This window comes from Orycteropus afer, unplaced genomic scaffold, assembly GCF_000298275.1.
Source record: "Orycteropus afer afer isolate SDZICR_OR568_19922 unplaced genomic scaffold, OryAfe1.0 scaffold00002, whole genome shotgun sequence".
Lineage (NCBI taxonomy): Eukaryota > Metazoa > Chordata > Mammalia > Tubulidentata > Orycteropodidae > Orycteropus > Orycteropus afer.
Genome location: NW_006921589.1, coordinates 17,753,977 through 17,767,587, shown reverse-complemented (window position 1 = coordinate 17,767,587; position 13,611 = coordinate 17,753,977). Strand labels below are relative to the sequence as shown.

Sequence of the window (13,611 nt, the reverse complement as noted above, 5' to 3'; positions counted from 1 at the left end):
TGTGCACTTCAAGAACTGCGTCCTGAGCTTGGGGTAACTAGGCAACAACGTTGCCTTGGTAACCGGGGAAGCTTGGAAGACAACCGCGCGGGGACTTGGGGCAGCCCTCCGGCGACCGGAGTTGGCCTCAGAGGAGAGGGTTTGTGAGTGGGAACAAGGTTCTCGCGAGAGCTGCCTGGGGCCTCGGGAAGCGTCTTTGCGGTTGCCCTTAGGGACGGCGGTGACCGGCCGGTGGCGGGGGTCTGGACCTCCAGTGATGGCTGCGCAACACGGGATGCCCAACCTGGCCCTGCGGGTCCTGGAAGAAACGCTGGGCGTGAGCTTGCCAGCAGCTGGGGATACCGCGGATGCGGTGGCCGCAGAAGGCGCCTACTACCTAGAGCGTATCCTTCCCGCGTAGGCGCGGCGGGCTTGATCAGGCCGCTGTGACGGGTTTTTTGGGCAATAGCGCAGACATCCAATGGGGGCGCCCTTTGGGGAGTGAGACCACTGAGCCGGCGGAGATGCCTGTTCGACCTCAAGGTGGCGTATGCGCCACCCAGTCCAGCGTTAACTACCAACTGACTTTCTCACGAGTTATGAGTGTAGGCAGCCTTGTTTCTGTGGGAGGGGCTGGGACACAACCTTTGCAGGGCCTCGCACTTAACCACTTAGTAAACTTTGGATTGTCTTTCATGTTAAACAGGTACAGAAAATTGTGGTTCTCCTAAATAATCTCCCAAGCCTTAAGAATACCGCCTCATGAATTCAGTCAAAGAAAGGAGACCTGTGAAAGTCCTCTGCCATTGGGCTTTTGTTGTTAGGTGCTGTCAAGTCAGTTGCGACTCATAGCCACCCTATGTACAACAGAAGGGAACACTACAGGGTCGGCCATTGGGCTTTCAGGAGGTCAAAATACCCAGTGCTTGAACCTGAAAGTTGTCCATTTGCCCAATGCTTTATAATGATTTTTTTCTTCCTAGGAAGGTTTAGTTTTAGTTTGTTTAATAATAGCAATAGTAATTACGTTTTTTTTTTTTTTTTCCCCCCTTGCACGCACAGATAATGGCCTGGTGAGTTGACAAGGCTCAGAGATGTAAGGAAGAAACTAGATACTGATGATCGATTATCTGTGGAATCACCTGAAAAACTGAGTAATCCACATGTGGATAACTGAGTTCACTATTTCTTCTGGAAAGTTTACAGCGCCTCTTTTCTGGGCAGATAGATTAATTATATTGGAGATCTGGAGAAGGTTTATAAGAAACAGATAGCTCCTTTCCTCAGATAGATAGGAGAGAAATGGTATCTGTTTTATTCTTAAAGAAATCAAGGAAACTCCAAAATCTCCCTCATCACATCTTTTGTCCGACTAGAATCCCTTCAGTTTTAATTCAATACTTCAGAGATCCAGTACTGATTCATTTTATGAGCTTTGGCAACCTGATTAACCTGTACTGATTCAGGCTTGGTACACATCCAAGGTACAGGGAGCTTTGAAGAATTTAGTTGTAAAGATCAAAGAAAATATGTAGTATTTCATTGGGTGCAAAAATGATTTTTACAAGAATATAAACTTGAATGGTTCAAAATCAATTTGAGTTAAATATGTGGGTGCTTTAGTGCCTTAAATGGGAGCTGTGGTGGCATAGTGCCTAAGGCATTAAAGCATTTGACTGCTAACCAGAAGGCTGGCGGTTCAAACCCACCAGCCACTCCTAGGAAGGAAGATTGGATAATCTACTTCTGTAGTGATACTGCCTCGGAAACCCAAGGTGGGGTCACTAGGAGTCAAATTGACTTGACAGCACTGTGGTTAGTTTTGTTTATTAGTGTCTTAAATGAGCTTTTATAGCTTTAACAGACTGTCTTTTTCAGTAATAGTCCTTTTTTATTTCAAAGGCAATTCAAATAATTTTGTCTTCACTTATCGACAGGAAAAATATAATTATCCCATGTCTTTGTTAGTGCATGCTAACCTGGCATTATGTCATTGTTGTTTGCATTTAAATGATTTCTATAGGCACATATTTTAATTGTTAACATGGGACAAACACAGTGAGATAACATTTTGCAGACATCTTTGTAAAATTAATTGTAGGACTCCAACATAATACAATTTTCCGCATTTAAAAACACATTCACTTAATTTGCAGAGAAATCAGTGAGTCACAACTGCCATTTGGCAATTTGTAAACTTCTCCAAATAATCGTATTTCTGAATATAAGCAACTCTGTTTTTAAAGATTTTGTTATCCAATGTGTGGATAATCTAGCCCCTTTGCTTTTCTGTCTGTCTTTTGTTGACTGGCTCCTATTTTGTGGCTCAACCAAAGGGTAGTCAGGGGATAACAAAATTAAACATTTAACCAGTCAATTTTGCTGTATTCAGTGTTCAAGTAAGAATTTCAGTCATGGGAGAGGCTTTAATTCCTAGTTCAGATGAAGTCTGAGAATTATTTGTGAATGCCTGTTGACCCTATATCCCTGGGCTGTGTTCACATGCATAATTAAGAGTTGACTGTATAATGGTATTTGACATTATTTCTTAAGGCAATTAGGACAGTTGTGGAAGTGAGTTTTAAGTCTCACTCAGATAATTTTATTGAGCTATTGAAGTGATTATTAAAAGTTGTAATATACACAAATGCATAAAAAATCTGATCTCTACTACTTTGCACATATGCTTAATCACTTCTAATCTGCTGCATTTGGTCCTGGACTTCTCTTATTTATGACTGAGCAGATGCTCCTGGTGTATATAACAAGGAACTATTATAGAGCAAGGCTCTGAAAAAGTTGACATGAACTCTTCAGAAAATTGCTATCTTCTTTGCCCTTAAACATTTAAATATGAAAAACATTTATAGACTATGTGGCCCACACTAGAAACATAAGCAGGGTCCACCATGGGGGGAAATGCCTTTACTAAGAAAGGTCATGTTCTTTATGACATTTTAGATAATGCATTCAGTAAGGAGAATTCTTATGCCTACAATACTTACCTGTAGGCAGCATAACTATGGAAGTAAATTGCCCAACCTTCCTTCCGAGGAGTGGCTGGTGGGTTTTAACCGCCAGCCTTCTGGTTAGCAGTTAAGTGCCTTAGACACTATGCTACCAGAGCTCCTTATTAATATTTAGCTACTGGCATTTGACTGCTAACCAGAGGATTGGTGGTTCAAACCCACCAGCCACTCCATGGAAGGAAGACTGGGCGATCTAGTTCCGTAAAGATTTACCTTCTTGGAAACCCAAAGGAGGTTGTTATGAGTTGAAATCAACTCAATGGCAGTGGGTTTTTTTTAACCAACATTTGGAGTGGCCAATTCCAACTGGGTTGCAGGTTGGAATGAATTTTATTAAGGAAGGTAATGCTTAGTTGATTTTGTTAACTGGTGTGAAGAATGACCTTGTTCAATGAAGAGTAGTGGAGTACATGGATCTTTGGAAGACAAACCCCTCAAATATTGTTTCTGTTATTGTGGAGTTGAAAATTAAGTTTATCCAAAGAATTTTGCTGTGGACCGTGGTTCCTGAGAGATAACCTCCATAACCATGGATTTTCCCCAGTGTTTGAAGCATCTTTGATGAAACCTCAAAACTGTACCTGAGGGGTTATGCTAATAAGGTACCTCTGGTTGGGGGTTAGGCCAAAAAGGTGTGGCTCTTGATATTAGCTCAACATGGAGATGTGAGTGGCTAATCCAAACAATCATGTCTCGGTAATGAGATACCAGTAAAAGCTCTGGACATGGAAGCTCCATGGGCTTCTTGGTTGGTGATAAGAAGGACATGGAAGTTTAGCTTTGGGAACCCTCTCAGACCTTGCCCTATGCCTCTCTTCATTTTATCTTTTTTCCTAAAATAAGACTCTAATCATGCGTACATTGCCCTGTGAGTTCTGTGAGTCTTTCCAGGGAATTATTGAACCCTAAGGAGTAATAGGAACCAGCAGTTGTCAATGAGTGAGCCTGGGGGTTCCCTGAGTTTATGACTAGTATCAGGTCTGAGGTAGGCTTGGGAGTCTAGAGGACTGTTCCCTCTAATTTGACATCTGACCTAATCCTGTTAGTTACAGTCAGAGAAAAAGAACTACGTGTGCAATTGAATTGGAACTGAATTGATGTGGATTGGATTTGAGTACGTTCAATTTAGTTGGTGTCAGAGAAGTGGCATAGACTGCATTGAGATCATAATTTGCAGTTGCTCTTCATAGTTACCTACCTCTCTAAGCTGACTCCTGCTCCTCTAAGTTGCTTTTTAGTAATATTTCATCTTTCTAGGTATTTTTAAAAATTGTGGTTTGGGTGAAAGTTTACAGAGCAAATTGGTTTTCTATTTAACAATTCATATACTTTTTTTTGAGACATTAATTGGAATCCACGCAACGTAGCAGCACTCTTCTCATTTCCTCCCTGTGTTTCCTGTTTCCATCTCCCCTTCTTTCCTATCCTTTCCCGCTTTCTGAGCTTTATCCCTGGGCATATGCTGCCTTTGGATCTCATATGGTTGATTGTTCTAAGGACTCCATACCTTCCTGGTGTTACTGTTCGTTCACCTTATAGGCCTGTCTGTCTTTTGCCTGAAAGTTAAGCCATGGGGGTGAGTTCAGTTCCAGACCTGAACGGAGTCTGTGGATCATAGATTCAGAGTTTCCAGCAGTGAACCTGTTTTTTTTTTTTTTGTTGTTGTTGTTGTGAGTTTGAGTTTTGCGCCATATTCTGTTTTCTAGGTATTTTAATGCTGGGAATTTTGTTTCCTAGATCATAGACATAAGTTTGCTGATTGCTGAAAAGGTCTCCCCTGTCCCTAACAGCAATTTCTGAGAAATTGAGTGGGTTGAGCCAGCTCTTTGAGGCTAATGAACTCTGAAGGTTGAAAGTCAACTGCTTCTAAAACTGCAAGATTAAGGATTTCAGATCCTGAAATATGATGATCACACTAAATTGTTGTCCCATGTGAGAGACATGATTTTCTTCTTAAGTAACAATTGTAGCTATTCTTTCACAGCAATAATGTTCACTGTTAATTTATTTAAGATTTAACTGTTTTGTTAATTGTTTTTAATGCATTTTTTTAAAATTTATTTTTATTTATTTATTTTTATAAAAGTAAATGTTGCTTGGTAATTGCAGATACACACTAGTGTAGTGAAAAGAGTTAGAGAGCTGGGTGTGCAGGTCTTTTTTGTTCTGTTCTGTTTCATGCTAGCCATACCTTTAGGCAAAATTCTTAACCTCCCCTTTTTTCTTTGTTATAAAATGGTACTTGTCTAGAATGTTTGGAGTGTTAAATGAAAAAATATTTGTAAAATCCTTAATAATAATGGACTTTGGAAAACTGAATTTGCCCGTGGATGCTTATTAGGTTTACCCTTAGACTCAAAGAAAAAGGGTAGGCAGTCTGAGTTTAGAATTTAAATCAAGAGCTCCCGGTAAACCCAGAGTGCTGAATTTTACCTGCATGAAAGCTGTAGGCTATTTGGAGGTTAAAGATTGTGCTTTGTCCTTTGTCCTCTAGCCTAGGAATATATAATGTGCATCTGAATCACCCATGATTTTATTTAAATGAAGATTTTTATAATTCAATACCTTGGGGTATGTGCTAAGTTGTGTATTGCTATTAAGGTGATGTTGATGATGCTGGTTTAGGGACCACAGTTGAAGTAGCAAGAGCATTCTCTTGACCTTCAGTCTTCATATGTTCTGATAGAGGTATAATATGTAGACCTTGTATCTTTGGATGTACTGGCTTAGAAGATGGACATTTTTTTTTTTTTTTTTATCATCACCCACCATGAGAACTATTAGTCTCATACGTTGAAAGGAATTATTTTTCAGCTCCTAAGGCAGAAGATGAGCAATGCTGTTTATCGCAGGTGTGGCCAATACATTTCCACTCTTGGCAATCCTTTGATTGGTAGTGGCTTCCTGGTATGTAATAGTAATAAGAATTCTGAGACCTCAGGAGAACTCAGTGGGAAAGAACGTGGGAGCAAATAACAATGGGAACAGTGGCAGCTAGTGTGCCAGCTGTTGGTTTATATTGTTCAGTTAACTTACTTTATTTAAACTGGCATTCCTAAGAAATGGAACATGTCTGTGTTGTTTGTTGTTTACAGCACTTTCAGTTTAGTACGTAAAAATATTGATCATGGAGGATCCAGGCTGGATTTTAGATTGCTTCTGTGTATATTGGCTCTGAAATGATGGCAAAGATTATAAAGTGATTTCTGTCTAAAGGAGCTTTGGGAAACCATGTAAAATATAATTAGCTATATGTTTCACTCCAGTTCTTTATAAAGATGCTGCTGCTGGCATTGATCACTACCTATAAATATGGCAGTGGAAAAGACCAACATGTGAGGAACTTTGTATGTTGCTCAGATCTGAAAATTGCTTATTGGCTTTAGGTCCATTTGTAGAACCTTGTTTGTGATTCTCTCATACCGACTGTCATCTTAATGGCTGCTCCATTAGCTGAAATGCTTTTTTGAGATTTCTTGCAGCTGTGTCTTCTGTATTAGAATTAAGTTGTGTCACTAGAGGGGTTCAGTATGAGGTGGTGCACACCACACTGGGTGAGACTCTCAGAGGAGGTGACAGCAACATGTCTGTATGATTTTTATGCTGTCTCAGCAGCAATTTATTATTCTTTATAAAAATATCCTGTAGTTATAACAACAGAAAAACTTTTTTTTTTTTTTTGTATGCCCAGCTTACGTGTATCAATATACCTGCAAGGCTAAAACTCAATGCTGATTTTCTTTTTGAACCTACTAATGTGCTCTGGTCAGAACTGTCATTATTACCCAATTGCAGTGATATTAATAAGAATTGCAGTGACATTTAGAATCACATGATTTCATTTTCCCATGCGACATGCATGTGCTACAAACGTGCTATGATTTTCATTGCTGCCAGTGTTTTTATAATTGCTTATTTTTGTCAGATATTCTGGTGTTTTAGGTACAATACTGTGGTAATTAGTATTTGTAAACCTATATTGATAACTTCTGAGAATTATGTAATTAAAGGAAAAGAAGGTGAAAAATCAAAAAAGCCTTCCACTTAGTAACTAATAATGTTGTAATTCAATATGGAAAGATTTTGTAAAACAACTGGTTGCTAGCATTCTTATAATCTAAGAAATATTACATCTAAGCAATTTACAACAATTTTATCACATATTATTCTGTGGTCAAAATTGATAATAAACATTATTAAGGATTCTGTGTGGTCTGGTATGGGAGAAGATCCATGGGGATGACACCATGAATTATTGCACTGAGTGACACTAACCCTATTGATGCCACTGGTACTATGATAGATATAGGGCTTCCTGCTAGTTTCAGTTGTTGTTGTTGTTGTTAGGTGCCGTTGAGTCAGCCCAACTCATAGCGACCCCTCCTTGGGTTGCCGAGGCAGTATCACTACGGAAGTAGATTTCCCCATCTTCCTTCCGAGGAGTGGTTGGTGGGTTTGAACTGCCAGCCTTCTGGTTAGCAGTAAAGTGCCTCAGGCACTACGCTACCAGAGCTCCTGCTAGTTTCAGTATAGGGATCATATTGACCTGCTTTCCTGATGGGATCTATAAGGTCATGAACTGGTACAGATTTTGCTAGCATAGAAACTACCCAAGTAGTTCACCCATGCTCACCCATGGAGACCTAGTACGAAGGAACTGATCCATACTATGCAAACTCACGAGTGTTATTTTTGTGGAGCAGGTGGAGGTGTGGGCTGCAGTAGGAGTGGGGGCCTGTGTCTGTATCTGGAGTTTGGCTCTGGGATAGAAAACTTGGCTTGGAAGTGGGTGGTAGTGTAGGCTGTGGCTGTGGAGTAAGGAGGAAAGGGGAACCACAGATAGTACTCTGGACAAAAGAAGACTAGAAAACCAAGGATTGCTCAGTAGTGTCATGTCAAAGTCAAGCAGGAAGAAATGCAAGAACTAGATTTGAGGAGAAAGCTTGTTGATAAAGACCAGATTGGGGACAAAAAGAAGTTTTTCGAGTAGAGTTTTGAGATGTTTTTTGAAGGACTAATGGACAGAGGAAAGGGAGGGATGAAAGGGCTCACAGCCAGCTTGGCATTATAAACAACACACAAACTGATTTTAAACCAGAATGGCAGTTTGTTATTCTGCAGTGGAAAATAACTTTGCATGGAAATTGTGACCAGCTATATGGACCTTTCCAGTAAAGAAAGATCACCTCAGAAATTAAATTACAGATGAGAAATTTGCTCAGTAAAAGTAGAACCAGAGTGAAGGGTTTTCTCTTTCAGGCAATTCTGGATGAATCACTTTTCTACTCTGGCAATATTGCTGTCTAAAGCAGTGCTCTGCAACCTTTTTCACACACAGCTCCATCAGATTCTATTTCACTCTGTCTTTCCAGTTCCCTTAAGGGCCAAGGGATCAATATATGTACAAACACAGTGTTCCCCTTATAAGAACCCAAGAGTCTAATTTCTCTGAAACCTCCAAACCAGAAATTGTTATGCACAAACAGGGGAATGCATCTGATTTTATGAAACGCACTCTGTGAATTGTTTTCCAATTACATTTCCTTCTTTACTCTGCTGGAAAGCTTAGACCCAATCTTTGGCTCATATGTAACAAAGTTCCGGAGATTTTAAGGCATGTACTACCTCTTTATTTCTAAGTACTTAATTATTTAAAGTAATTAAATACTTAATTATTTAGATAATTTTTTGTACTATTTCTCTCCTCCACTTTCCATATTCATTTATTTTTATATTTTTAGTTTATGCATATTTATAAATTACCACAGAATCATTTTGGAAATAGTTTGTGCATTTGTGTGTTTGTTGCTAGCTAGCTGGCCAGATAGACAGATACATACAACCATACATTTATTTCTTCAATAACACTGCAAAATCCTATTTAAACTGAGGTGCTTCTGGGTACTTAAAATATTGTGGACACTTAAAAACACTAACAATCATAGAGGCTACCTATTTCTATTTTAGATGTTTTCTCCCTTTCCTGATTTTTGTCTCATTAATCTCTTACCCTTGATCAATTTAATCTTTGGGTCCATAGTCCTCTAGCTCTTTTCTATATCTCCCTTCTCTGGAACCTTTAAATTGAGATATGTAAGTGATTTGATTTAGCTATTCCTAATGTAACACTTGAGAGTTTGGATAACACATAGGTGAAAGGTCATTACCTAGTATTTTGGTAAAAAATTGCATATTCCCCTAGTCCTTGCAGAAACATTATGGTGTAGTAGAAAATTCATGGGGTTTGTATTCAAAAAACTTGTCTCTATTCTCATATGATCTTAGGCAAATCTTCTAAACTCTCTGATTCAGTTTCTTCCATTTTCAACATAGATCATCATGTCTCTGCCATTCAGTCTCACAGGGTTGTGAGAATAAATGTGGTTATTGTCCACGTGAAAATACTTAAAAAGTATTCTACTATTCTTGAAATGGTAGTTATTTATTTATTTATTTTCTTAGAGAATTATTTTTGGTTGTAGGGAAGCAGAGTATATTATTAGTGATTAAAAACTGTTGCCTAGCATATTTTCTGCAGAGAAGTATACAATTTTTGTTTGATATTTCCAATGTGTTGGGGGCAAATTGCTTTTTTTCTCTACATAGTGCCATGTTTAACAATCCATGCTTTTACATTTCTTGCTCACAATAATCTTGTCAGCAGTTGGCTTATTTACAATTTTAATGTCTGTTCAGATGATCTCAGAATATTTCCTTCATATTGAAATTTGTTATGGCATATGAGCAGTAGTGAAGAATGCATTGCTTTTCTTAACAGCTGATTACAATAGCTACTTCTAGTAGCTGTCTCTCAGAGTCTCTCAGAAGGGGGCATTGTTTTCCATGGAAAGAGACTGACTCTTTCCATGAAAGAGTCCTGCCTCAGGAAATCTGAGTATAAATATCTCAGAGAAAAATATAAATCTAGACGTAGAGGAGGATTGGGAATGCTTTTTATTTATCCATTCTTCTTAACCTATGGGGAAATTGAGGCGTGAGAGACTTACGAGACTGCTGCACAGAAAGCCATCTCTTTCTAGAGCAAGGAGAATAACAGTAAGCACTTGTGTAGCATTCACTACAAGTCAGGCACCATTACACATTCATTACATGTATCGCCTCATTTAATACTTACAGAACCGTATCAGGTAGTACGGTGGCCAGTCTCCATAATGACCCCTATGTCCTGTGCAGTGCCTCATGTGTCTGATAGAGCTGACCTGTGTAGCCAGTAAGATGTCGTGGGAATGATGGTGTGCGATTTCTTAGGCTTGGCCATTAAAAAAAAATACCATGCCTTCATCTTGTTTGTTGGAAGCTCTGTAGGCAGCTAGCAACTATGTCTTGAGGATTTTCAAGCAGTTTTAGAGAGGCCCACATAGCGGTGAACTGAGGCTTCTTGACAACAACCAACCCCATGTGAATGAACCGTCTTTAACGTGGACCCTTCTGCCTTAGCTATGCATTCAGATGACTGCAACCCTGGTTTCTATGTTGACTGCAATTTCTTTCCTCTTCTTCTTCTTCTTTTTTTTTAATTTTGAAAATTTACGGAACTAATTGGTTTTCCATTTGATAGTTTGTACATATTTTGTTTTGTGACATTCATTGCAGTCCTCACAATATAACAGCACTCTTCCTGCTACCTCCCTGTGCTTACCATTTCCCTTCCTCTTCCTTTTCTACTTCTGTGTTCTGAGCTTCATCCCCGGACAAATATTGCCATTTTGATCTCATTTGCTTGATTGTTCTAAGGAGTGAGTACCTCTTGGTGTTATTGTTTACCTTATAAGCCTGTGTCTGTCCTTTGGCTGATGGGGTGAGTTCAGTTTCAGGCTTGATTTCATGAGAGACCCCATGGCAGAATCATCCAGGTAAGCCACTGCTGGATTCCTGAGCCATAGCAACTGAGAGATAATAAATGCTTGTTGTTGTTTTAACCTCTGTGCTTTGGGGAGTTTGTTATGTAGTGATAAATAAAAGATCCAGATTTTGGTACTTGGATATAGGGTGCTACCATAAGAAGTACTTTAAAGTATAGAGTGGCTTTAGATCTGGACATCAGATAGATACTGGAGGTACCTTAAGAAGAATTTAGTGAAAACTAAAGTACCGTGAAAATATTTTTAGAGGAGAGCGGGTGGCCTTTAAGAAAGCTTCTGCTGAGCGATTGTAACTGAGGCAAATGCTACTGGAAACTGTTCCACAGAATAGATAATTCATGCAGTTTAGTATTTTATTCCTTATTGTACTCAATATAGATGAATTCAAAGTTATGGGATAACTACAGGTATGCAGAGTTTTTTCTGGTGGTTGTTTAATCTACTTTTTACCAGTCATTTGTTGAGCATAAATCACTTTTCACTATATTATGGAAAGGCACTCACGTCTGGCAAGAAGATACTGTCCCTTTGACAAGTACATGAGAATTGGTCATACAGAACCAGGCCTAGTGTCTTTTGCAGTTGATAGGTACATGGCGGATAGTGAAGAGTATGATTGCTTATGATGTGGTCGAGTAACGAGAATGTAACTCTATCTTTTAGAGGTTTAGAACTCTGTGGAAGAGTATTGGCGAACACTTCAAATCTTACATAGCAAAGGAATTCCATATAGAATAATAGTAGAAGAGGTAGTTTAGCATAGAGAAACCAGACTTTCTGGGGCTGATTTCCACTTTTGTTAGGTCTTAGCTATGTGACTTTGCATCTGATTTCTGATCTGTAAAATGGGGAATAATAATAGTTACAGCCTCATAGACAGGAAGAAGATAAAATGAGTAAATATATATAGATATATAACACTTAGAATACTGTCTGGCTCATATTAAATACTATTTATTTTATTATTACAGAAAACAGAAGTTGTTATAGACACTTTCGGCTAACTCTTGGAAGATAAAATAACAATTTTTTATAGCTAGCAACAAAATGCAAAGTAAGCTAATCTCATCTTTGATTTTCATAACCATCACTGTACATTAAAGTCTTTAATTTCACACTTTTTAAACTTGGCATAACCAAGTCAGTACAACTGAAAAATAATGTCAGCCAACCAACCAAAAACAATGTAGAGTAACTGGTATGTATTGTTGATTTCTTTTAATGTAAAATGTTTTCTTGAAGATTTCATATGTAATTAGAGTAACTTGCAACTTTTGCAAGTATGATGACAGTGCTTTAAGAATTAGCATTGCTTTTTGAATTATTTTTGTTTCAGTCATTTCCACTGATATTTTAATGTTTTTGAGCATTTGTAAAATGTCGAATCATGCTATACCATTTATATTTGCTTAAAAATTACTTTTCCTTTCCTATGAAAGAAGTTTAATATTAAAATTCCTTAACAATATTTTAAACTAAATAAAGAAGTAACCTTGCACTGTGAATAATTGACTAAGGAGCTCTGGAAAACTTAGTGGAGTTTAAGATAAATTTGAAAATTTACTATTTTTTTTTTCTCGACCATATTTCTGGGAACTCTGGTAGCATAGTGCCTAAGGCACTTGACGGCTAACCAGAGGGCTGGCGGTTCAAACCCACCAGCCACTCCTTGGAAGGAAGGTTGGGCAATCCTACTTCTGTAGGGATACTGCCTCAGAAACCCAAGGAGGGGTTGCTATGAGTCAGGGCCGACTTGACGGCACATAACAACAGCCATATTTCTTATTCCTTTCTGGTTTATGTTATGATACTATGCATATTTTTTAAGCCAAATAAAGTCCTTCTTAGAATAAAGTTAGAAATCACTAGATAGTAAACAGGCAGACAGATAGAAGATATTTGGGTTGTACAGAAAAATAATTTTAAAAAATAATAATTAAAAGCATTTTGTTTTTAAGCATCTCTTGGATTTATAGGCTGTATGGGAAGAAATTTTTTTTTTTTTTTAAAAAGCTTACGTTACATGATGTACCAACTTCTTGGTGAGATCTGTTGGATTCAATATTGCATTTTAAGGTCAAATCAATTTTAAGTATGTTTTTTTTTTTCATGTTTTTTGAGATTATAACTTGACAAGATATTTAGAAGTCACAATAACTGAAACACCTGAAGATGATTATGGATATGAAGAGGTAATTTGTTCATTTTTAGTATTTTTTTCTGTAAGTTATTGGCAGATATACTTGTGAAATGTTCATTTGTATGAACATTTTTTTTCCCCTTAGAGATAGTAGATTTTCAACCAAATTTAGCTGGTAACAGATGGTTAAGAATGAGATGTGATAAGTTGATTTAAACTTTTAAATTGATGAATGAATCTGATCCTTTGGTTTTCCTATTATTTATCCTTCTGAGTTAGCTCCTGATGGCTGGCTTTATGGAGCCATGCTCTACACTCCTCTCTGTCCAGCAGGCATGCCCTCTCATCTAGTTTGCTCTGAGCAGGGTTTTGCAGACTCTCCCTACTCAACTGGAGCTCAGGTCCTGTGCTGCCTTCCCTCCTCCTGGACTGCTGGCTGATGTGGTTCCTGTCTTAAAGTTCTCCAAGAATTCGTTGTTCACATAAGACCTACGCCTTATTTCTGAGCCTTCAGGGATAAAGTCACTCCTAGATGACAAAACTTGTGAAGGAGAGCAGTTTGTGGGTTGGGTGAGGAAGA

General features: G+C 38.3%; 1 protein-coding gene across 1 annotated transcript in view; it reads left to right on the top strand.

The window, feature by feature from the left end:
• Window positions 1-256: 256 nt before the first annotated feature.
• The window catches only part of SPAG16 (sperm associated antigen 16), a 1,240,018-nt gene continuing 1,226,663 nt past the window's right edge, over window positions 257-13,611 (top strand). Inside the window, exons 1-2 of the mRNA XM_007959961.2 lie at window positions 257-383; window positions 13,037-13,083. Coding sequence (XP_007958152.2) covers window positions 257-383; window positions 13,037-13,083 — 174 coding nt within the window. The remainder of the gene's footprint in view (window positions 384-13,036; window positions 13,084-13,611) is intronic.